General features: G+C 43.3%; 2 protein-coding genes across 18 annotated transcripts in view; one reads left to right on the top strand and one right to left on the bottom strand.

Annotated features, from left to right (window-relative positions):
• MAK (male germ cell associated kinase) overlaps positions 1 to 6,207 on the top strand; it is a 73,757-nt gene extending 67,550 nt beyond the window's left edge. For 6 of the 11 annotated variants that reach the window (XM_024248054.3, XM_054557180.2, XM_054557182.2 and 3 more), the window contains 2 exons: positions 171 to 290; positions 5,797 to 6,207. In XM_024248054.3, the coding sequence (XP_024103822.3) occupies positions 171 to 290; positions 5,797 to 5,951 (275 nt within the window). In that variant the 3' untranslated portion in view covers positions 5,952 to 6,207. Of the gene's footprint in view, positions 1 to 170; positions 295 to 5,796 lie in introns of those variants that run through there. The other 5 variants (XM_054557187.2, XM_054557189.2, XM_024248055.3 and 2 more) reach the window with 2 other exon arrangements.
• TMEM14B (transmembrane protein 14B) lies at positions 197 to 25,574 on the bottom strand. 7 transcript variants are annotated; one of them, XR_010140572.1, is made up of 7 exons: positions 25,423 to 25,574; positions 24,027 to 24,092; positions 23,597 to 23,673; positions 22,076 to 22,177; positions 18,090 to 18,180; positions 13,528 to 13,634; positions 6,534 to 13,291 (listed from the first exon to the last, which is right to left on the bottom strand). XR_010140572.1 is itself a non-coding variant. In XM_063725335.1 (6 exons), the coding sequence occupies exons 2-6, from the start codon at positions 24,047 to 24,049 to the stop codon at positions 303 to 305; spliced, it is 315 nt and encodes a 104-aa protein (XP_063581405.1). In that variant the 5' UTR covers positions 24,050 to 24,092; positions 25,423 to 25,574; the 3' UTR covers positions 197 to 302. The 7 variants fall into 7 exon arrangements, 6 of the variants coding, with proteins under 6 accessions (XP_063581405.1, XP_024103825.3, XP_063581404.1 ...); XM_063725335.1 differs by lacking the exons at positions 6,534 to 13,291; positions 13,528 to 13,634 and adding an exon at positions 197 to 324; XM_024248057.3 differs by lacking the exons at positions 6,534 to 13,291; positions 13,528 to 13,634 and adding an exon at positions 16,336 to 16,851.

The following is a 25,574-nucleotide window of genomic DNA, read 5'->3' as shown; positions in this document are numbered from 1 at the left end:
AGGCTGTTGTACGGATGGAATAAGAATATCTGTAACAAGCGCAGCACAGTGCCTAGAACATAGTAGATGCTGAAAAATAGTATTTAGAAGTAATGGGGTAGTATTCAATGTTATTCTACTGTGCCTAAAATATTCACCTTCTGATTGGAAACTTTATGATATGTCACTAGGAAATCTTGGAAGTTATGCTACTTACAATCAGTCAGGATATATTCCTTCCTTTCTCAAAAAAGAAGTGCAGTCAGCTGGCCAGAGGATCCACTTAGCACCTCTCAATGCAACGGCTTCAGGTAGGAACAACTTCAGATACAGTTTTCTAGATTCCTAGCAGAAAGGAACATTTTCCTTTTTAAGTTTATGCAGTCACTTTTCCCAAGCGAAGACTTTTAGTCAGCCTCACCTCATTAATGCATTTCTTTTTGTTTTTACCGAAATGTCCTATTTTTCTTCCAAAAATGTGGATTTGAGGGTCTAATAATTATAAGAAGAGCTACCTCTAATTAAGTGGTGACTGTCTGCCAGGCACAGTGTAAAGGGCTTACTGGGATTGTATCATTTAATCCTCATGATAACCTGATGATGTAGCTAGATCTCTTCTTTACAGATGATGAAATGTAGGTGAAGTAACTTACCTGAGGTCACACAGCTAGTGGAGCTGGGATAGAAACTCAACTTAATCCACTTCCAAAGAGTGTGCTGTGCTGCACAGAGAGATGTGAGAAAATGCCTTTTCCAGAGCCCTCTGCCCAGGACCTGGCACAGGGTGAAAGCTTAATAAATGCTGACACTCTATTTATGAATGAGTTAACATGAGTTGTGTCTCTACAGTTCCATCTTAGGGCATAGAAATTAGCGGTGGCAGGACTTTCACACCCTGCCTTTTGCTTTGCAATAGTATTCAGTGGGGAAGGGTTTATCCCTCTACCCTCCAGCATTATGCCTAACTGAGGTAAGCTTGCTCCCCAGTGGTGTGGCATGTGACAGCCACATGTGGGGATACACACTTGAAATGGAGGGTGATGATTCTGTACTTAAGCCAATCAGATTTGGCCATGGTCTTCAAATCATTGTAATCTGAAATAGATATCCTGAATTCAGCACCAAAAATAAACATTAAAGCCAATCATTAGAAACTTTAATAAGATACCTAATTGTAGTTTACTTTATTTATTTTAATTCTTTTTTATAGAGAAAAAGCCTTGCTCTGTCACCCAGGCTGGAGTGCAGGGATGCAATCATGGTTCACTGCAGCCTCGAACTCCTGGGCTCAAGTGATCCTCCTGCCTCAGCCTTCTGAGTAGATGGGACTACAGGCACACACGACCGTGCCCAGCTAATTCAAAAAAACGTTTTTTGTAGGGACAGGGTCTTGCTATGTTGCCCAAGCTGGATCTTGACTCGTGGACGCAAGCAGTCCTCCCACCTTGGCCTCCCACAACTCTGGGATTACAGGCGTGAGCCACTATGCCCGGCCTGTGGTTTCATTTAAAAGTTGACTCTGAAAGTGTGCTCACAGCCTATCCTAACCACTATCTTATATTAAAACCCCGATTAGATGTGCCAGTCTTTAAAGTTCACACTATTGGAGCTAAAAACGTATAAAGCCTGGACTTTTTTATTTTTTTATTTCTTGCCGCAATAGAACTGCTTAAATAGTACTACAGTTACCTTATCTGTGAAAAGAATTGCTTCATTATCTTTTCGCTGAAACAAAATAAGTAAATATTTTATATACAGCAGTGATTTTTATAAAGCCTCAAATATTTAAGCCAGCCTTATGAGCCATTCATTTATATGAAATATAAAATTTTATTTATTTATTTATTTTGAGATGGAGTCTTGCTCTGTTGCCCAGGCTGGAGTGCAGTGGTGTGATCTCAGCTCACTGCAACCTCCACCTCCCGGGTTCAAACGATTCTTCTGCCTCAGCCTCCCAAGTAGCTGGGATTACAGGCATGCACCACCATGCCCAGCTAATTTTTTTTTGTATTTTTAGTAGAGACGCAGTTTCACTGTGTTGGTCAGGCTGGTCTTGAACTCCTGACCTCAAATGATCCACCTGCCTCAGCCTCCCACAAGTGCTGGGATTACAGGCATGAACCACTGCACCCGGCTACATTTTATATTTTTAATATAAAAGCAGAAAATCATAATGTTTCAAATTATTTTGTTACCTAGGTATCTACTCTTATAAATCAAGAGTGGGTCTTTTAAAAAATATTTTTGTAAGATATTGAAGGCCTTTATATATTAATTATTCTATCCAATTAGCATGCATATTCCTGTTTTCATTTTTTTTAAGTAAATGCTTTTTCTTAACTTTTTATTTCTTTACTCCGCTTATCAGATTTTTCTACAGATGGTGATAGGAGGAAAGGTAAAAAATGAAGTAAATATTAATCACTCTCAAGTGGTCAATGCAAATCCTTAGAAAAAACACTGTTCTGTAAGAGATGTGTCTTCCAGTCATGCCAGTTGGGTGACAGTTTCTCACAAGAAAATAAAACCAGGTCATTACCATATTTACTCAACTATTCCCCCCTTCTCGCATAGTCTCGTCTTTGCTCTTCTTTCTCCCCTTCAAGTTTTTTGGTTTTGTTTTGTTTTTTGTTTTTTGTGTTTTTTGAGACAAAGTCTCGCTCTGTCACCAGGCTGGAGTGCAGTGGCGCGATCTCAGCTCCCTGCTGCAACCTCTGCCACCCGGGTTCAAGCGATTCTCCTGCCTCAGCCTCCCGAGTAGCTGGGACTACAGGTGCGTGCCACCACGCCCAGCTAATTTATGTATTTTTAGTAGAGACGGGGCAGGATGATCTCAATCTCTTGACCTTGTGATCTGCCTGCCTCGACCTCTCAAAGTGCTGGGATTACAGGCATGAGCCACCACGCCTGGCCTCTACCCTTCAAGTTTTGAGAAGGAAAATCAATGTCTTCCTCCCCATGTAATCTCTCCTTCCCCTAATACTTCCTTATCCCCTGCCTTGAAACTAACAACAAGGACTTCGAGGAGTGACTTCTGTTCTACACAGCACCCTTTAGGATCACTTTAGAAGTGCGGGATCCTGTTTTAAGCACTCTGTGTACATTAACTCATTAATCCTCCCAGGGCTGTATTCCAGGAGGTACTATTATGATCCGCATCTCACACAAATTTTATATCTTGCTAAAAGTTATATCATAGTGGCATCAATTAAATCCGTAACTAGAGGCAAACTTCTTTCCTTTAGCACAGATTTTCTACAAGAAATTAAATGTCCTTGATAGGACACATGCAGTTTTTAAACACAGAACAAGCATTGCAAGGCTCACTATCCCACTCTTGCAGGGCAGTGAGGTGTGGGGTGATCCCACTAAGGCACAAAAGCATTTCTTGCCCTGCCACGAGATCTGGACTCCTCTCAGCTGTTAGGTTCTTCACCAAAGGTAGTTGAGTCCTGAAATTCTAGTATATCTAGGAAAGGAATCCTAAATCTCAACACTACCCCCTTCTTAGCAAAATGATTCCCTCTTGAGAAAGTTTTACAAAATATTGTCCTGGACACAATTTCATTTAAAACCATTTAGGACTTGACTTAGGTGATATCATGACCTGGAAAAAGGCTTCTCTTTTTGTTACTCCCCAAAGCTCTCACTTCTTACCCTCAGAGCCTCACCCATTAGCTTAATGCCATGTTCCCTTTTCCCTCTCTGAATAAGCGGGGCCTATTGCCTCTCTCCCCGCTCTCTACTCCCCTCCCACGCTGTCTCTTCTACCCCTGCTACCAATTTGACCTGTGGCCCACATGGGTGAGCTCACTAATTTAGCAGACAGATGCTCGTTTCTATTCCAATAGCTATAACTAAAGGGCTTTTCCTAGAAAACATGGTGCCCTAACTGGCCCTTGTAGACACATTGTCCCTGACTTTGTTAGATAGCTTTTTAGTGACTTTGACTTTGAGAATTTTAAGCCCAGTAAAAGAGTGGGATGAAAGGACCTGTCAAACCATGGAGTGGGGAGTTCTTGGCCTCCCTGCCTCCACCAAACTACACCGCAGCCAGGCAGCTGTCTTACCCAGAGCGTCCATACTTAATACCTTGTTCACCCATGCTGAAGTCAGTAGCTTGTCAGGACCACGTGCTCACAGAATTCCCTCCTACCTCCCAGTTTTACAGTGAAAATTTAAGAAAAACTGTGCAAACCATGCCAGTAAATATAGGATAGCTAGGGCTGGGGGGTACAAAATGGTCAGATTCATTTCGGTATTAACACTTAGAGTTTAATCCAAGAATGGCAGCTACTACACAGTGTGAAGAGATATTTAAACCCCAGATGGAAAAAGCAAACATCCCTCCTCAGATACAATACCCGTGATACCTTAGCTCTCAGTTCGAGGTGAGGAAAGCATGAAGGAGGGACTGAAGAAGGCATCAAAAGTTGTCTGTAAAATGATCTCCTGCTTTGTCCATTGAAATGTTGAAGCAGTTTTAGCTCATAAATTGTTCAGATAACAAATGTTCAAGAAATTTTAAATTTTTCACAAATTTTTAAACAGTCAGATATATGAATGAAACAACCTTGCGATTAAAAGTTTAGGATCCTACCATTTAAGGGAATTGTGTTCCCACCCATGATTTTCCCAATGAGAAATGAAGTATGGGCTGGGTGCGATGGCTCACACCTGTAATCCTAGCACTTTGGGAGGCTGAGGTGGGTGGATCATTGGCAAGGCTGAGGTGGGTGGATCACCTTAGGTCAGGAGTTCCAGACCAGCCTGGACAACATGACAAAACCCCATCTCTACTAAAAATACAAAAACTAGCTGGGTGTGTTGATGCGTCCCTGTAATCCCAGCTGCTCAGAAGGCTGAGGCAGGAGAATCACTTGAACCCGGGAGGTGGAGGTTGCAGTGAGCCGAGATCGCTCCATTGCACTCCAGCCTGGGCAACAAGGGCGAAACTCCGCCTCATAAAAAAAAAAAAAACTTCATTCTAAAACCCACATTTTAATGTTTAAAAGGAAATCTATTATAGGACCCCATGTGTGTTTCTCCATGAAGCCACAGTTTTATAGATTCACAATTCCAAATACATTTTTCTGTAGTGATACTGTGTCACTATTATTTAGATGTAACTACAGTGTGATATTACAAAGTCACTAACACTGTGGGTGTTACCCATTGAATTTGAGCCAATAAATTTTCTTGGTCTTCTTACCTGGCGTTGCCTATCTAAACATAAAATATTGAAAATAGCAGCAGTGTCAGTACTATAAACCAGGAATATTGGCTCTTCAGCTACTGAAAATTCTTTTTTTCTTTTTTTTTTTTTTGAGATGGAGTTTTACTCTTGTCACCCAGGCTGGTGTGCAATGGTACGATCTCGGCTCACTGCAACCACTGCCTCCCGGGTTCAAATGATTCTCCTGCCTCAGCCTCCTGAGTAGCTGGGATTACAGTCACCCGCCACCACGCTCAGCTGATTTTTTTTATATTTTTAGTAGAGACAGGGTTTCACCACGTTGGCCAGGCTGGTCTCGAACTCCTGACCTCAGGTGATCCACTCGCCACAGCCTCCCAAAGTGCTGGGATTACAGGCATGAGCCACTGCGCCCGACCAGCTACTGGAAATTCTAATTGATGTCAACATAATACTACACTAGAATTTTTGGTTTTAACATTTAAGAAGCCTCAGAGAGTACTGAGTTAATCTTTAAAATATAAATTCAGATTTTCCCCATCAAATGAGAGGATGAATTTCTTTATTTTGAGTTTGAAAAGCAAATGAGTAAAACCCTATTTTCCGAATCTGATTTCTTTCAGAATATACCTGGAACACAAAAACTGGTCGGGGGCAGTTTTCAGGACGTACTTACAATCCTACAGCAAAAAACCTAAATATTGTGAACCGTGCACAGCCCATTCCCGCAGTGCACGGGAGGACAGACTGGGTGGCCAAGTATGGAGGCCACCGGTAGGAGTCTGTGGTGGGAAACCCCACAGCATTGCTCCGTAGAGTACGTGCGAGTTCCTTGACCCTGGGAAATGTCTACAAATGTCTATTTCTACTGAGTTCCGGAAGACATATGCAAAAGTGGGTACTTGGAAGAGCAAAAATCATCCCCTATTTTATTTATTTCCAAGAAATGCATTTTCTTAGCATCATTGCCCACAGTGTTGATATATGGGTAGGATGTTACAAAGTATTGAATAAACTATCTGCCAAAGTATGAAGTATTTGATCTACAATTTAATAAATAGTAAATCCAATAAGAACCCTTAAAAAAAAAAAAAAAACTTCCAGAAAATGTTTAGAGTGTTTTAGTTTTCATTTGTTGTATGTGCCCAAATGGTTTAGTAGTTCTTCACTTTGCTTTGATTGGCTTACGAGGTTTGTCTTTTGTTTTTGTACAGCAGTTGGGCCAACTTCTGCTGGCTGTCAGCTGTGGTTCTTATTTGACTAAGGCTCTGCGCTGCCATTTTGTCAATGACAGAAAGATTGCAATTATTTGTTTTTCTACTTTGAAGCTATGGGAGCGATGCTAATTTCAATCTTGAGCAGGATGTCTTTTTTTTTTTTTTTTTTGAGGCGATGTTTCACTCTTGTGTCCAGGCTGGAGGGCAGTGGCACCATCTTGGCTTACTGCAGCCTCCACCTCCTGGGTTCAAGTGATTCTCCTGCCTCAGCCTCCCGAGTAGCTGGGATTAGAGGCGTGTGCCACCATGCCCGGCTAATTTTTGTAGTATTAGTAGAGACAGGATTTCACCATGTTGGTCAGGCTCAGGCTGGTCTCGAACTCCTGACCTCAGGTGATCCACCTGCCTCGGCCTCCCAAATTGTGGGGCTTACAGGTGTGAGCCAGAGTGCCCAGCTTTTTTTTTTTTTTTTTTTTTTTAGAAATAAATTTATCTTTAACATAGAGAATATCAAAGTTATGCCACCTGATTTTAGTAGACAGCCTGTGTTTTGATCTTGACCAGCACAGTTCCCATGAATTCAAGGTGACTGTCAAGCCTGATGGCTTGATGACTTCGATATTAACCAAGTCAAGGTTCTCTTGGCTGGACATCATTAAGAAAGTTCTAGAAACTGTGTTTGATGCTGGTTCATTGGACTTTTCAAATTGCTTTGTTTCTGTGTCCCTACCAGACACAAAGATGAAGCGTGCCAGCTGGTTCCCCCAAGCCAACTCATGCTGCTGACCACTGACTCAGCTCTGACCTTCACATTTGCTCTGAAGCAAGTGCGTTCAGCTGCTGGGGCAGTGATATCACATAGTACATATATTATTTTCTTAGTTTATTTCCAAACTGGTATTTTAAATAGACACTTTGAACTTTGGGCTACTCTTTTTAAATTTGCCACTTTCTGGACTGGACCTTAGTAATGTAAATTATTTTTAAAGAATAATAATGTTATCAACTGCTGAGATTTTTATGTATTTTGTGACTTTGTAACAACTGCTATTGTAATAGGTGTCATCTTGTGGGCTTATACAAAGGCATATTATAAAATAATAATGATATTTTTGTATAGAAGATTCAACTGTTCAGATGTAAGATGTTGAAAAATGTTAAAATCTAAAGAGTAATTTATCCTAGTGATAATGGTTATATGTATTTGTACAGTTTAAATTAATGTCTCAAAGCTGTGCAGTCTTTTGTTACTGGGAAACTTTTAAACTCTGAATAGACATTAAAATAAATATGGTTAACTAGTGTGTTTTCATTATGTTTTTAAACCTTATATCCTGAATTCTATTTGTTGTTGTTGTTTTAATTAGTAGTCTTTTAAAAAAGCAGTTTTAGGGCCAGGCACAGTGGCTCACACCTGTAATCCCAGAACTTTGGGAGTCATAGGTGGGTGGATCACTTGAGGTCAAGAGTTCAAGACCAGCCTGGCCAAGGTGGCGAAACCCTGTCTCTACTAAAAATGCACAAAAATTAGCTGGGCACAGTGGTGGGCACCTGTAATCCCAGCTACTTGGGCGGCTGAGGTAGGAGAATTGCTTGAACCTGGGAGGCAGAGGTTGCAGTGCAGTGAGATCGTGCCACTGCACTCCAGCCTGGGCGACAGAGCGAGACTCTGTCTCAAAAAAATAAAAAAGCCGTTTTAGGTTTATGAAAATATTGATCAGAAAGTAGAGTTCCCATATGCCCCTTCATCTGTCCCTCCCCGATTTTCCCTATTATCAACATCTTGCATTCATGTAGATAATTCATTACAACTGATAATCCAGTAATGATATTGTTATTAATTAAAGTCCATAGTTTATATTAGGGTTCACTCTTGTGTTGTACACTATGGATTTTGACAAAATGTCTAAGGACATGTATCCACCATAATAGTTCATAAGAATCGTTTTACTCCCTCAAAATCCTGTCCTCTCCCTATTCATCCTTCCCTATCTTGCCCTGAACCTCTGGCCACCATCGACCTTGTTACTGTCTCCACAGTTTTTCTTTTTCCAGAATTACCTGGGGTCAGGAGTTGGAGACCAGCCTGGCCAACATGGTGAAACCCCGTCTCCACTAATAATACAAAAACATTAGCTGGCCATGGTGGTGCATGCCTGTAATCCCAGCTACTTGGGAGGCTGAGACAGGAGAATCACTTGAACCCAGGAGGTGGAGGTTGCAGGGAGCCAAGATTGTGCTATTGCACTCCAGCCTGGGCAACAAGAGCGAAACTCCATCTCCAAAAATAAATAAATAAATAAATAAAAGAAACTGCCAAACTGTCCTCCAGAGTATCTGTACCATTTTGTATTTCCTGCAGCAATGAATGAGAGCTCCTGTTGCTCCACATCCACACCAGTGTTTGGTGTCATCAGTGTTTTGGATTTTGGTCATTATAATAATATGTAGTGGTATCTCACTGCTATTATACTTTGCACACTCTAATGACATGATGTTGAGCACCTTTTCATATGCATTGCCATCTGTCTATCTTCTTTGGTAAGGTATCTATTCAGATCTTTTGCCCACCTTTAAGTTGGATTATTTTCTGACTATTGAGTTTTAAGAGTTTGTCTATTTTGGATAACATTCCTTTATTGGATATGTCTTTTGCAAATATTTTATCCCAATCTGTGGCTTGTCTTTTCTTTCTCTTGACAATGTCTTTCAAAGAGCAGGAGTTTTTAAATTTAATGCAGCCTAACTTAATTTTTTCTTGCATAAATGGTGCTTATGATGTCATATCTAAAAAGGTATCACCAAACCCAATCCGGTTATTTCCTAGGAGGCTTTAAAAAAAAAAAAAAAGTTTTTTTAGAGATGGGGTCTCACTCTGTTGTCCAGGTTGGAGTGCAGTGGCACAATCATAGCTTACTGGGATCAAGCTTCCTCCCCTCCTCAGCCTTCCAAGTAGCTGGGACTACAGGTATGGACCACCACAACCAGCTAATAGGAGTTTCATAATTTGCATTTTAAATTTAGATCTGTGATCCTTTTTCAGTTAATTTTTGTGAAAGATGTAAGTTCTGTATCTTGAGTTTTTTTTCATGTTAATGTCCTGTCATTCCAGCACTTTTTTTTTTTTTTTTGAGACAGAGTCTTGCTCTGACACCCAGGCTGGAGTGCAGTGGCACGATCTCGGCTCAGTGCAGCCTCCACCTCCCAGATTCAAGCGATTCTCCTGCCTCAGCCTTCTGAGTAGCTGGGATTACAGGTGCCCACCACCATGCCTGGCTAATTTTTGTATTTTTGGTAGAGATGGGGTTTCACCATATTGACCAGGCTGGTCTGGAACACCTGACCTCAAGTGATCCACCCACCTCAGCCTCCCAAAGTGCTGGGATTACAGGCATGAGCCACTGTGCCCGGCACATTTGTTGAAAAGACTACCTTTTTTCTTCATGGACTTGCCTCTGCTCCCTTTGTTAAAGATCATTTGACTGTATTTACGTGGGTCTTTTTCTGGGTCCTCTATTCTGTTCTAGATCTATTTGTCTATTCTTTCCCAATACCACACTGTCTTATTTACTTTAGCTTTATAAAAGTTTTGAAGTTGGGTAATGTCAGTCCTCCGATTTGTCTCTCTCCTTCAATATTATGTTGACTATTAGGGTCTTTTACCCCTCCATATAAACTCTAAAATCAGACTGTCGATATCCACAAAGTAACTTACCGGGATTTTGATTGGGATTACATTGAATCTAGATCAAGCTGGGAGAACTGGTATCTTCTTTGACGTCTTTCATTGGTTTTGTAGTTTTTCTCATATAGATCTTGTACATATTTTGTGAGATTTATAGCTAAATATGTGAGGGTTTTTTGGTGCTAACGTAAATTATACTGTAATTTTTTTCTTCCCCCAATACTGTATTTTTAATTTCAAACTTCAATTTTTCATTGCTGGTATATAAGAAAGCAAATTACTCATATATTAACCTTATATCCTCATACCTGCTATAATCACTTATTAGTTCCAGGAGTTTCTTTGTTGATTCTTTGGGACTTTGTACAGACAATCATGTCATCTGCAAGCAAAACAGTTTTATTTCCTCCTGCTAATCAGTATACCTTTTACTTGCTTTTATTGTCTTATTGCATTAGCTAGGACTTCAGTACAACACTGGAGTGGTGAGAGTAGACAGCCTTACCTTGTTCTGGTTTTAGAAGGGAAAACATCTAGTTTTTCCCCTTATTACGTATGATGTTAGCTGTAGGGGTTTTTTAATAGATATGCTTTATCAATTTGAGAAAGCTCCTCTCTCTAGTTTTCCGGAAGTTTTTATTACACGTGGATGTTGGATTTTGTCAAATCCTTTCTCTGCGTTTACTGACGTGATCATGTGATTTTCCTTCATCAGCCTGTGGCTGTCATGGTTACATTAATTGATTTTCAAATCTTGCAACTAACTCAGCCTCGCATGTAAATCCCACTGGATTGTGGTGTGTGATTCCTCTTCTTCTTATTTGACTTCATTTGCTGATACTTTAGAGGCTTTTTCATTTCTGTTCATGTGTGTGTGTCTGTGTGTGTATTTAGAGAGAATGTGCCTAATGCTAACAACTGGTCAATCAGTGAGACTGGGTGAAGGGTATATGGCTTCTCCTGAAGATTATTGAAACTTTCCTATAGATACGAAAATTTTCAAAATAAAATGTTAAAACAACATAAACATATAAAGCAAAGATTTATAAATATAGACAGAAATGATCAGTCAGAGGTTTTTCTCAGAAAAAAGATCTAGAGACCTAAAATAAGTAAAGAAATAATAACACAGTAAACTAAGTTTTTCAAAAGTATAGCATATAGAACTTTGACCAACGAGGAAAATCTTCACATTCTTCTTAAATACATGTAACATTCACAAAAATGTAACCCTATTGTTAGGCCTCAAAGAAAATCTTAAATTCTCAAATGTAGAAATATGCAAGCCACAATCTCTTTCCACAGTGTAATAAAATTGGAATATCACAATAAAAAGCCATGGCCCCCAAATCTATCCACTTAAGAATTCAAAAATATTGTTATAAATACATGTTCAAAAAGGAAATATCAAAATTGAAATGAAAAACCTTTTAGAAATGGACAATAATACACCTCTATATTAAAACTTGTAACATCCAGCCAAAACAGATCTCAGAAATAAATTATGCACATGGTTTATTTGTGGGAAAAAAAAAAAAAAACGAGCATGGAAAATATGCTAAATTTGAGCATTTAATTTAGGAAGCTAGAAAAAGAATAACAACGTAAAAAAAAATTTTAAGTAGATTTCAGCCCAGTAGCAATAAGCATACCTAGCACTCAGATATTGGTATCCAGTACCACTGTTCAATAAAAGGAGCCAGGGCTACTTGGAGAAGTGGCTGATTCTAGTACTAGGACAGGAAATATACAAGATGAGCCTAGAACGTCTTATAGTGCCAGACAATAAGGAAGTTCTACGAACACACAAACCAGCCCAATAAGGAAGTTCTACAAACACACAGCCAAAGGGACACAGAGGTCAACTGAGTTTCCAATGGCCAAAGCTGCAACACTTTGAGCAAGAAAATTAAGTATTGCCGGGCACGGTGGCTCACGCCTGTAATCCCAGCACTTTGGGAGGCTGAGGCAGGTGATTCATGAGGTCAGGAGATCGAGACCATCCTGGCTAACATGGTGAAACCCTGTCTCTACTAAAAATACAAAAAATTAGCCAGGCGTGGTGGCGGGCGCCTGTAGTCCCAGCTACTCAGGAGGCTGAGGCAGGAGAATGGCATGAACCCAGGAGGCGGAGGTTGCAGTGAGCCAAGACCATGCCACTGTACTCCAGCCTGGGTGACAGAGCGAGACTCCATCTCAAAAAAAAAAAAAAAAAAAAAGAAAATTAATAAGTATTACAACCCAAAGAAAAAAGAAATATCCATTGAGTCCATACTAAGATGAATGCATGAATGAATGCATGAATGGCCAGGTGTGGCAGTGACTCAAGCTTATAATCCCAGCACTTTGAGAGGCCGAGGTGGGTGGATCACCTGAGGTCAGGAGGTTGAGACCAGCCTGACCAACATGGTGAAACACCGTCTCTGCTAAAAATACAAAATTAGCCCGGTGTGGTGGCACACACCTGTAGTCCCAGCTACTCGGGAGGCTGAGACAGGAGAATCACTTGAACCCAGGAGAAGGAGGCTGCAGTGAGCCCAGATCGTGCCACAGCACTCCAGTCTGGGCGAGCGGTCCCGACCTGAGGTCAGGAGTTCGAGACCAGCCTCACCAACATGGAGAAGCCCTGTCTCTATTAAAAATACAAAATTAGCTGGGCGTGGTGGCACATGCCTGTAATCCCAGCTACTCGGGAGGCTGAGGCAGGAGAATCGCTTGAACCTGGGAGCCAGAGGTTGTGGTGAGCCAAGATCGCGCCATTGCACTCCAGCCTGGGTGACTAAGCAAGACTCCATCTCAAAAAAAAAAAAAAAAAAAAAAAAAGAATAAAAATGTGAAGTGCTGTCCAAAGACACAAAAATCTTGTAATGGCCCAATGGGTTCACTTTGCCCTTTGCCTAGACGGAGCCGATTTATCAAGACAGGGAATTGCAATAGAGAAAGTAATTCACTCAGAGCCAGCTGTGCAGGAGACTGGAGTTTTACTGGTACTCAAATCAGTCTCCCAGAGCATTCAAGGACCGAAGTGTTTAAGGGTAACTTGGTGTGCCGGGGCAGCCAGTGAGTCAGGAGTGCTGATTGGTCCGGTGGGAGATTAAGTTATAGGGAGTGCAAGCTGTCCTCCTGCACTGAGTCAGTTCCCGGGTGGGGGCCACAAGATCAGATGAGCCAGTTTATCAATTTGGGCGGTGCCAGGTGATCCATCAAGTATAGGGTCTGTAAGAGAAAGTGCTCCTAACTGAAATTAGCCAGGAGGCCTCTCAGGTTTTAACTAAAGAAAACCTGTCTTTGACTGCAAAGCCGCGTTTCATGTTTCTTTCTTCTTTCTTTAACTTACAGGTATGACTACGGTCAGTGAGCCGATTCTAGTCCATTGCCTGTTTTTGTGCAGACAGCAAGCTAAGAATAGATTTGCATTTTGAAATGGTTGAAAAAATCAAAATAAGACTTACTATTTTGTGATATGTAGAAATCATATGAAATCCAGATTTCAGGGCCCATACGTAGTTTTATTGGAACAGTCACACTCGTTTACCGATTGGCTGTGGCTGCTTTCATTCTACAAAGGCAGAGGTGAACAGCTGGGACACAGATGGCCTGCGAAGCCTAAAATATTCACTATCTGGCCCTTTACAGAACAAGTTTGCAGACTTCCAGCTTAATGTGTCAAAGATTTTTAAAAAGTCCAATTCCACAAAGTTAGCCACTACTAGTGGGAGGGTAAATTGGTGCATCCTCTTCTGAGGGCAATCACAATTTTAAATGCTGAGATGCTCTGACTCAGCATTTAGGAATGTAACCTACAGATTCCTTTGCACATGTTCACGGGGATTTCCGTGAGGATATTTCTTGGTACACCATCCTTTGTAATATCAAAGGCCTCAGGGGATCTGCCCACCTCAGCCTCCCAAAGTGTTGGGATTACAAGCATGAGCCACTGCTCCCGGCTATCAAAGGCATTAAACAAGACATATTTCTATCAGTAGCGGAATAGTAAACTAAATAGTAAACATCCGTACAACTTAAACGCCATTAAAAAGAATTAGATCTTGGCCTGGTGCAGTGGCTCACGCCTGTAATTCCAGTACTTTGGGAGGCAAGATGGGTGGATCACCTGAGGTCAGTTCAAGACCAGCCTGGCCAACATGGTGAAACCCCATCTCTACTAAAAATACAAAAAATTAGCCGGGTGTGGTGGTGCACACCTGTAATCCCAGCTACTCAGGAGGCTAAGGCAGGAGAATCACTTGAACCCGGGAGGTGGAGGTTGCAATGAGCTGAGATCGCACCATTGCACTCCAGCTTGGGCAACAAGAGCCATACTCCATCTCAAAAAAAAGAATTAGATCTCTAAGGAAAGGGTTGAACGCAGTTATGCTACATAGTTTCATGCCTTTGAGGCACTGTATATATTGCTCCGAGACATTTGCCCATCCTTACCTATGAATTCCTCATAAACAACTCACAAAAGGAGTTCATGTCAACTGACTCATGAATCAACTGACAAGACTCAGCTTAACTATTGGTTCCTTTGTGAAGCCTACCTTGACTCCCTAAACAGAAATGCCCACTCCCCTCCTTGTGCCCCCACAGTAATATGGATCTACCTCCATTATACACTTATTTCTATACTGTCTTTGTTTAGATGTCCACCTCCTCCACTAGACTCCAGAAGGGCAAGCACCATGGCTTGTTCTTTGCACTGCTAGGACCCAGCACAACCCTTAGGCAGTACTCAGGGATCTTTGCAGAGAAGCAGGGATGAGAGGATTTGGCAAGGGCTATGAAGACCTCCTGCCTCTCATCTGTGGGCAGCCTTAGAATTTTCCAGGCTGATTGCTGGGGACCAAATAGTCACATGGGGACCTACTTGGCACCTAAACTAATTCTCATGTTCAGGGAACCTTGTCATTCATGAGGAGCCAGGTCCTCCTCTAGGACTGAAGGTGGCAAAAATGTGTGCCCTTTGTAAACACTCCATGACACATGAAAAAATGGCCAACGTTGAGACTCAAAATCTTAGCTATGGAAGCCTGGGAGGATGGTAGCTTTGGATGGTCTGTGGCCTTCTGATGCCTCTACCACTGCAACACAAGAGCCCTTAATTGTCCAGAGTCCTATAAAAAAGGATGGAAAACTAGGACCACCATCAAGAGGCTTATGCAAATACATAAAATGTCTGAATTATACTCTAAACTCAACCAATATCAGTTAGGGTAAGTCAGTAGCAAATATCATTTTTTTTCTTGAGACGGAGGCTCACCCTGTCGCCCAGGTTGGAGTGCAGTGGCGCGATCTCGGCTTGCTGTAACCACCGCCTCCCGGGTTCAAGCAATTCTCCTGCCTCAGCCTCCTGAGTAGCTGGGATTACAGGCATGTGCCACCACACCCAGCAAATTTTTGAATTTTTAGTAGAGACAGGGTTTCACCATGTTGGCCAGGCTGGTCTCAAACTCCTGACCTCAGGTGATCCACCCATCTCGGCCTCCCAAAGTGTTGGCATTACAGGCGTGAGCCACTGCACCCGGCTCCTTACCTTTTTAAAGAGGGAATGAAAACTAAAGCAAGGAGCACCAGATTGAGTTAATTCTTCATGTTGAAACATGAATAAAGTGAACTAAAAACGTACCAGTATCCAGTAAATGTGTCCAATGTAGAGACCAAACTAGGTGATTCAAGCTCTAGATGGGTCTTCTAGTTTCACAATTATGTATGAACTAATTAACCAAAAAACCACTTTTTTCTTTTTTTGCTACACAGTCCTAAATCTTAGAAATCCTCAGTGGCCAGGTACAGTGGCTCATGCTCATTACCCCAGCACTTTGGGAGGCCAAGGAGAGAGAATCGCATGAGACCAGGAGTTTGATACCAGCCTGGGCAACAGAGCAAGACTGCACCTCTACAAAAAAATAAAATAAATTAGCAAGGTGGTATGCACCAGTAGTACCAGCTATTCAGGAGGCTGAAGTGGGATGACTGAACCCAAGAGTTTGAGGCTACAGTGAGATATGATTGTACCACTGCCCTCCAGCCTAGGTGACAAAGACCCTGTCTCTTAAAAAGCAAACAAAAAAAATCCTCAGAGATCATTTTTGAAACAAGCTTCAATGCAATGTACAATCAAACAACTTTCCTTGGTCCTTAAATTACTCAAAATAGGTAATTTCTAAATATTAACAAAATACTTTCAAGTTTCTATATCTAGCAACATCTCATTCTATGAACTAGACTAGCTCTGGCAATGAAGACACCATAAGAAATATTATTTATAGTAAACTTTATTTTCATTGATATTTCACTTAACATAATTTCAAAGTCAGTCTGTGGTCTAAGATGAGCAAAAGAAAAGATATTCTAAATCTCTCGAGAGATTTTTTTCACACTGTTCCTCTGAGCAGGGAATGGGGTTTCAGTGTTCTCAATGTCAACACCTAACATTTTACCCTTGAGATTTACCTATAGATACAGAAAGAAGAGATAAAATCAATATACAAGAATCGATCTCTATGAGGGTCTCAATAAGCTCGTGTTACATGCTCACCACCTCTGTAGGGTTATAATGGTAACAACTGATTTTCCACCCCTCCGCCAAATTTGGTGTCTTTTTTTTTTAGGTAAAATGTCAGATGCAAAAATGCTGCACTTATTTCTCTTAATACATTGAAAATAGTGGAAGATGCAGATTTTTAATCCTTCATGAGTCCAAGCTGGAACATGACTTCTGCTAATCAGATGTCATCAACATACGAACTCCAACTTTGGCGGCCATCAGCAAACTGTTTAAAACGAATAAGATAGAAAACGTCAGGTAAAAGACAGAACAGGCAACTATGTTTTTAAGGAACTAAACTCTGCAGGTTCCTCACAACTGTATGGGGGAGAAGGTACTAAGGCAAGAGTGGTCAGAGGTAAAATTTCCATCCCTGGAGGAACCAGAGAAAAAGCAAGCCAAGGGACAGTCTCACACTGAGGTCTTAAAATAGCACACATGAGCTGGATCCTAATCCAACTGCCAATAATTTGAAGAGATGAAGAAATGGAGGCAGGAGAAAGCAAGGCCTCCCCACCATCGCAGATCTGATTAATGGTAGACTCTCCAGCCTCTCAGTTTACTGTTCTAGACCTTGCTCCATACTGACTCTTTTGCTTCAGGTATAAAATATTATACTGGCAGCATCATGACTATGATCAGAGTAGAGTATGTAATCTTTCTCGAAAACAGGTTTTTTAAAATTCCCCTGCCTTAAGGATGTCTTTATCATACTTAACAACTGAAGTTTTTTTTTTTTGAGACGGACTCTTCACTCACTCTGTTGCCCAGGCTGCAGTGCAGCGGCACGATTTCAACTTACTGCAACCTCCGCCTCCCCAGTTCAAGTTAGTCTCCTGTCTCAACCTCCCAAGTAGCTGGGATTACAGGTGTCCACCACCGCACCCACCTAATTTTTGTATTTTTCATAGAGAGGGGTTTCACCATGTTGGCCAGGCTGGTCTCAAACTCCTGACCTCAAGTAATATGCCCACCATGGCCTCCCACTGTGCTGGGATTACAGGTGTGAGCCACCGTGCCTGGCCTACAACTAAATTTTTTAAAAACCACAATTTGGTTTAGGTATTATAATCAAAATTAGAAAACAGGATTCAATCAAAATTCCCTTTTAGCAAATTTTCTATAAAAGAGACCTACACATCTAAGAAATATGGGACCCCCACACATCCTCCGCAAGTCACACAAAAGGCTGCAGTCATGGCTTCGCACTAAAACTTCTGCCACCATATAGGAAGGAGCTAGGATCAGAGAACAAAGCCATCTCCACAGTGAATACATATACTCATGTCATTTGACATTAAATCAACTATTGTTTTTGAAGCATCTCCTATTAGTGTATAAATCAAACGTCAGTTGATGCATAGCATCAGATATTCTGAAACAAGTAAGGTTTTGAATGCATAAAGTATTCTGGGCAATAAACTGAACTCTACATGGTAAAGAAGAGTAATATAATGAAAGTACCTGGCACCTGCAATTAAACCTACAGGCATGAATTTTCCATAGTAGTAGGATCTCATTCCCATAACACCAACAAAAGTAACAGATGTAGCGGCTGAAAAAGATACAAAGAAGGGTCAAAACTCATTAGTCTTCTACGCAGAGGAATCAGAAGTAGACCAAGCCCCACCTATCTCTCAAGGCTCACGCCTCATCCTATGCTTATTCCTCTTTCCCCAAGTAGGGGAGATTACTAGCTGCCCACATCCTATGGGTCCAAGTACCAATACTGGCCAAATAGGGCCCTTCACAGCCTGGGCCCTGCCTGCCCTTCCAGCCTCATCTCTTACCACTTGTCTTCTGCAAAACCCATACTTTAGCCATCAATGTGTTAGTTTTCTCCAAAATGCTGTTGTTTCTCACGCCCTGCAGACACTATTTCCTCTACCCTGCACGCAATTCCCACTGGGTATCTGTCAAAGCACCTACTACATGGCAAGCGCTGTGCTAGGAGCTGGAGAATACAAAGGTAATCATAACTGTCTTTGCCCTTTTACAATGCTTCAGGTCTGATGGGACAGACTTTAAACAATCACAAAGAAAAACAAGGTACAATGTGTGCTTCAGGTATAATTGATGCTACACAAAAAAGCTCAAGAGGGGGATCAATCAACCTATTCAGGGAGATCATGCAAGGCTTTTAGCCAAGGAAGTGAAGACTGACTGAGATCTGAAATTACGGCAGGAGTTAATAAGCTGAAGGATGGGAATGCCCTTTCCAGGCAGAGGGGACAGTATATGCAGAGGCCCTGTGGTGACAGGGAGCATGGCACATTCACCCTAAAAGGGCAGTGTGGCACAGAAGTCAAGATGCAGTTTGTGAGTAAGAGGGGCCAGACCACATGGAGCCTTCAAGGCCATACTAAGGATTGGGTTTTCATCATAAGAGCAACGAGAAGCTATTAAAGGATACTAAGCAGAGGGATGCATGAACAGAGTTGCATTATTATTATTATTTTTTGACACAGAGTCTCACTCTGCAACACACGCTGGAGTGCAGTGGCATGATCTCAGCTCACTACAACCTCTACCTCCCGGGTTCAAGCAATGCTCAAGTCTTTTTTAATTTTAGTAGAGACAGGGTTTCACCATGTTGCCCAGGGTGGTGTCGAACTCCTGAGCTCAGGCAATCCGCCTGCCTTGGCCTCCCAAAGTGCTAGGACTACAGGCGGGAGCCACCGCACCCGGCCCAGAGTTGCATTATGAAAGCATAATTCTAGCTATACTTTAGAGAACAAACTTCAGGGAAACTAGAGGGTACATGGGGATACCAGCTAAGGAACGTCCTTGGGAATGCAGGTAAGAAAGAGGGGATAACTGGGACTAGGACGATGGCTGTGAAGATGAAAAAGAGGACAACTCAGGATAAGGGCTGGAGGTAGTGTCGACAAGACCTGCTGATGAATTAGTCAGAAAGGGGGTGGTGGAAAGGAAAGAGAGCAATTAAGAACTGAATGAATGGAGAACGGAAGACAGGGGGAGTGTGTGGCCATGAGGTTAGGTTCGGGCAGATTCCTGGAGACATCTGAAGGAAAGTGGGCAGATGAATACATGAGAGTCCAGCCTGGAGGAGAGAGAAATTTGTGTCATTTGTGTATCGGTGGAAATTAAAGGCATAAGCTTCAATGAAACTGTCAAGTGAGTAGATAAAAAGAGCCTGAAGAACTTCAATATCTAGTGGCCAAAAAGGAAAATGGGCTGCCAAAAGAGAATGAGAGGATAAAAAGGGAAACCAGGAGAATGGAAAATGATTGGTCAACCGTGCTGAGAACTGCTAAATCGCCAAGTAAAATGAGGACTGAAAAATGTACATTGGATTTTGTACAAACACAGGTCACTGGCAGCCTCAGGGAGAGGTATTCCACAAACACAGGGACAGAAACGGACACTGAAATGGGCTGATCATGTGTGATGGGAGAGGAAGCATAAATGATCTTTATTTTTTGAAACGGAGTTTCGCTCTTATTGCCCAGGCTGGAGTGCAGTGGCGTCATCTCGGCTCACCGCAACCTCCACCTCCCGGGTTCAAGCGATTCTCCTGCCTCAGCCTCCTGAGTAGCTGGGATTACAGGTGACAGCCACCATGCCCGGCTAATTTTGTATTTTTAGTAAAGACGGGGCTTTCTCCAAGTTGGTCAGACTGATCTCGAACTCCTGACCTCAGGTGAGCCGCCTGCCTCGGTCTCCCAAAGTGCCGGGATTATAGGCGTGAGCCACTGCGCCCAGCTGCATAAATGATCTTTAAGAAGTTTGTGGTCTACCGCCATACCACCCTGAATGTGCTCGATCTTGTCTGATCCAGAAGCTAAGCAGGGTCGGTCCGGTCCTGCATGGTACTTGGATGGGAGACTACCACCCCACCTTCGGGGAAATACCAGGTGCTGTAGGCTTTTGGCCTCCCACTCCCTCCCTCTTTCCCTCTTGACTAGGCGTGCTGCCTCATGGCTGTAATCCCAGCACTTCGGGAGTCCGAGGCGGGCAGATCACCTGAGGTCAGGCATTCCAAACCAGCCCAGACAACATGGCGAAACCCCTGTACCTGCTAAAAATGCAAACATTAGCCTGACATGGTGGAAGACACCTTTAATCCCAGCTACCTAGAAGGCTGAGGCAGGAGAATCGCTTGAATCCAAGAGGCAGAGGTTGCAGTGAGCCAAGACCGCGCCACTGCACTCTAGCTTGGGCAACACAGTGAGACTCCGTCTCAAAAAAAAAAAAAAAAAAAAAAAAAAAAAGTAGTTTATGAAGGGGAAGGAGACAAGCACATCTGAATATCAATGCGGGGATCCACCTAAAAGGAGGAATACAAATACAAGATCCTGGTCAGTGTAAAGGTCTGGAGAAGGTCAGGGAGAAGACACCCAAAGCCCAGAGGAAGACACTGGTGTTGGAGAGGAGGGAAACAGGACGAGGGGAGGCTTGGAGATTAAAGGCTCCAGGAGTCCCCACCTGATTGCTGCTGTTTTTTCTCTACGATAGGCGTGAGGTCATTTGCTGAGTGGAGTAGGATCAGAGAAAGGGAAAATGCAGGCTCAAGTCATTCTGGAGCATGAGGGAGGGAGCTGTTAGGCAGAGATGGGACCTGGACGCGTCTCCTTCCCCCGCACACCCCATTAGCCATCACGGACCTCCCTTCCCAACCCCAGCTGATGTGTACAGATCACACAGCTTCTCCCTCCCACGTGGCACTCATTCTCACATGGGGTTTGTAGAGACCGCAAGGAACCCACACTCCTAGCAGTGTCTGACACATGGGTGGAGCCCCACAGAAATGTACTGAAAGCCACTCTGATAAGGAGGACTCTTATGTCCCCCACACCACTCACTGTCCTCACTGTCCGTGCTGCTCACAGGGTACCTTTCCAGTCCTGCTTCTATGCTCATGTCTTACTTCCCCAGTGAACTCAGTTGAAAGCTCCTTGAAAGCATGGCCTACGTCTTATGTATTTATTTAGCTGACTGCTAAAGAGGTGATTTTCAAATGGGAAAAACGTAACGCAGATGCAAACCTAACCCAGATATGTGATATTTTAGTGATGCTGAGGCCAATGGTCTTCAGTGGAAAACCTCAACGGTTGACACATATTTGTCTTATACAAGTTTAATGCTGACTTTACTGGGTAAATACGGGTAATACAAGTTTGATGCTAATTCTACTGGGTAAACACTGAAAACAAGGCCCACAGAGGATGGATGACTTTCTGAGAGTCACACAATTCACGAGGTATGGTAATCTTTCCATATTATCTACATAAACGATAAACAGGAACCAGGACAATTCCCATCGCCCTTCTCCTATTTTAAAACTTTGAGGACTTGGACTTGGAGAAGCAGTGAAACTGTCGTAAATTAAGTGGGAAGAACTCGCTCCATCCCACCAAACCAGGGTCTTTTGGAAAAGAATATTCCAGATACATGATTGCCCTAAGGAGATGCTGAAGCAGACATACCTAGGAAACCCCAAACGTTCCTTGGATCCTGAGACAGCTGGTAAGCACCCAGGCCGGCTAGACTGCCGAAGAGCAGCCCTGCAGCCAGGGACGGCACGCTGCCTAGAGGGAAGCAAACACAGCTTGCATTGTAATGTCAGGCACTTATTTCACTAACGGAATCCACGAGACCCCCTGCCCTACAAAGGAGGACAGCACAGAGAACTCTCAACGCAGCTCATAGCCAAGGTGGACTCAAGCAGGAAGACGTTACGGAGAGTGTGCTATCTTCTCAGAGAAGTCAGGGTCTTCCCACTCCATTTTTCTCTCCTCTAATAGGCATGGCACTTCCATCTAAGGAAAGGAAAGAGGGCCATTTTCCCTCCTTAGACGGAACTATGGCTAGGCCTTCTTTTGTAATGCCTAACCTTGTTTTTAGACTCTCCCTTTCCTTTAATCACCTAGCCTTGTTTCCACGTGAATTGACTCTTCCTTAGCTAAGAGAGCCAGACAGACTCCATCTTGGCTCTTTCACTGGCAGCCCCGTCCTCAAGGACTTAACTTGTGCAAGCTGACTCCCAGCACATTCAAGAATGCAATTAACTGATAAGACACTGTGGCGAGCTATATCTGCAGCTCCCAGGAATTCATCCGATTGATAACGCCCAAAGCCTGGCGTCTATCACCTTGTAATAGTCTTAAAGCCCCTGCACCTGGAACTGTTTACTTTCCTGTAACCATTTATCCTTTTAACTTTTTTGCCTACTTTACTTCAGTAAAATTGTTTTAACTACACCCCCCCTCCCCTTTCTAAACCAAAGTTATAAAAGAAAATTTAGCCCCTTCTTCAAGGCTGAGAGAACTTTGGGCGTTAGCCATCTCTTAGCCCCCAGCTAAATAAACAGACTCTTAATTCATCTCAAAGTGTGGTGTTTTCTCTAACTCGCTCAAGTACAACACTTTCTAACCAGGCCTGATTAACCATGAAGGGCTGGAATTGTGTACAGGCAGGACCTCCAGCAAATCACAAAAGGAGAGGGAAATAGGGTCAGGCAGTTAAAAAAAAATAGAAGATCAGGAGAATAAGAAGTCTGGTGCAGGGATTGGGGTGGGAATGCAGGCAAGGACTAGGGGGCAAAAACAAGCACAGCCACTTACACACCCCTGCCTGGCCTAATGAGGAAACTTCAAAATACCAGTCTGTGTAGGCCAGAGGTTGCCTCCTACTTAAGCCCAGAGATGGCACTTGGGGGTCATGGCTGATGAATGGTAGTCAATGATAATAACAAACTACAACCACCCCTGCCTACCTTTAGATAAAGAGGCAAAATTAAGTAATTCCACAAGAGGCCTGGCTCAGCTTCACCAGACAACCAAAAGGCAAGGGCAGGAGCTGCAAGACAGACAAGGAAGCCTGCACTCCAGCTTGGGGACCTACAGCAAAGCTGAGTCAAACGAGATTGCTTCTCAGGGACACGGACACTCACATTTCACTGGAACAACGTGAAGATGTTAAGAGGCTAAGTAACAACAAAACCCTACCTGTTTTTACATAGCCAACGATCCCACCAGAAACAACCAGCGCTGTGTAGCCAAAGCCAAACCAATGCAAAGGCACTCTGAAAACACAAGAGAAGTCAGTGAGAAGTCAGCGCTAACCTGGCTTTAAAAACAAACCATATTGTCATAGGATGGGACTAAAAGGTAATCATTCCCCACAGGTCCTATCTGCCCACAGGTACTATCACTGAAAATAAGGCCCACAGAGGTTGGATGACTTTCTGAGAGTCACACAACTCAGCAAAGCTAGAGCTGGGACTCAAACCCAAGTTTCTGGCCCACAGGTTCAGTGATCCTCCCATCCCCCACGCCATCCCAGGCAGTCTACTCTTAGGGTTCTTGTTGGCTGAGGAAAGGAACTCTGGTTTCTGGAAGCTCCTGGCTACTCTCTAACCATTTACTGTCCACTCACAATGGGAAGAGGGGCTTCTCCATTCTTCTCTTCTCAGTCCAGAAAGGAGACGACCCAGGCCTGCATCTGGGGAAAACAAGCCAGATCAGCGGTGATTAAAACCACAGCTCCCCAGCAGTCAGAAAGAAGTGTGTTCAACCTGCAGGCTATGCAACCTAAGTTTCAGTATCCTTCACCGTACCATGAGGATAACACTGGTACCAATTTCCTGGGGGTGTTATGAGCATTCAATGGATGTCAATGTAAAGGTGCTTAGCACATAGTAAACCCTGAACAGATGCTGATCATTTCACATAGGTCCACAGGAAACTCAGCAAGATCCAATGACCAGCTCTATAATCAGGGAATGTGTTAGTCACTTCATTAAGCACTCACATTATCACTAAATTGGAAAGCAAACACTCCCGTGCCCTTAATCCAACTACTTTAATGTCTCTTTTGAGGGGAGGCAGGGATGTTGCTTTTCTTCACTGATGCAACAGCCAGTTTCAATACTCAATTTTTTTTTTAGAAACTTCTGCATCCAACTCACAGTTCTCGTTAGGAGGGCAGAAGGGGGGGGTAAAATACACGGAAACTCAAGTCAGAATCACATGTGACATTGCACCCTCGGAAAAACAGCTCCTATTTTCTTACAGAAAAGTATTCTGTATGCAGTGAGCCTAACAAGATGGAAAGCAATGCATACCCCGTTTATTCTGTTAAAAGAATTAGGCCAGGCCAAGTGGCTCACGCTTCTAATCCCAGTACTTTGGGAGGCCCAGGCAGAAGGATCACCTGAGGTTAGGAGTTCGAGAACAGCTTGGTCAACATGGTGAAACCCATATTCTATTAAAACACACACACACACACACACACACACACACACACAAATCGGGCACGGTGGCATGCACCTGTAATCCCAGCTACTTGGGAGGCTGAGGTGGGAGGATGGCTTGAGCCCAGGAGGCAGAGGCTGCAATGAGACATATTCAGGCTACTGCACTCCAGGCTGGGCGACACAGCGAAAACCCCCACCCCCCAAAAAAAGAAAGAACTAACTTCCCATAAAACGGGGAAGGGCAGCGGGCTTGGGATCTTGCCCACAGTTCTTAACTCGAGGCGGCACTAAGTAAGAGAGGCTTTTAAAGAGCTGGAGCAACAAAACCACCAGGAAACGAGGCAACACTATGCTACAAGGGTAAGCCTTTGTCTCAGGAGCTCAGGGGCTCCGCGCATCCACAGCCTCTTTTAAGACAAGCAGAGAATACCCAACGAGAAAAGCACCGACCACACAGCCTAAAGGCCCGCTGAATCGGGGGAACGAAAAGCAGACGGCCGTGAAACTCCTAAATAATCCCTAAAAGTTAAAAGTGGCAGAAAATAATAACAATACTCCCCAAATACCCGCACCGACCTCCCGAAGGCCCGCAGGGTGCACAATGGAGGGCAAGCCGCGGGACACAGCACCCAGGTCTCGCCGGAAACGCGGTTGCGTGCGCGCTGCGTCCCGGGGGCGCGGCAGGGCGGGGAGAAAGGCGAGGCGTCGTGGCGCGTGCGCAGTGTCCT

The sequence above is a fragment of the Pongo abelii genome, chromosome 5 (assembly GCF_028885655.2).
Source record: "Pongo abelii isolate AG06213 chromosome 5, NHGRI_mPonAbe1-v2.0_pri, whole genome shotgun sequence".
Classification (NCBI taxonomy): Eukaryota; Metazoa; Chordata; class Mammalia; order Primates; family Hominidae; genus Pongo; species Pongo abelii.
Note: the sequence above shows the minus strand (reverse complement) of the source record. Positions and strands in the feature narration are given on the sequence as shown.

Excerpts from the sequence above, each read along its gene's own strand:
- TMEM14B (XM_002816419.6), bottom strand. The coding sequence starts at position 24,049 with ATGGAGAAGCCCCTCTTCCCATT. Across the intron at positions 22,178-23,596 it reads CGTTGGCTATGTAAAAACAG|GCAGCGTGCCGTCCCTGGCT; the intron begins GTAGGGTTTTGT and ends GCTTCCCTCTAG. Across the intron at positions 18,181-22,075 it reads GAACGTTTGGGGTTTCCTAG|CCGCTACATCTGTTACTTTT; the intron begins GTATGTCTGCTT and ends TATCTTTTTCAG.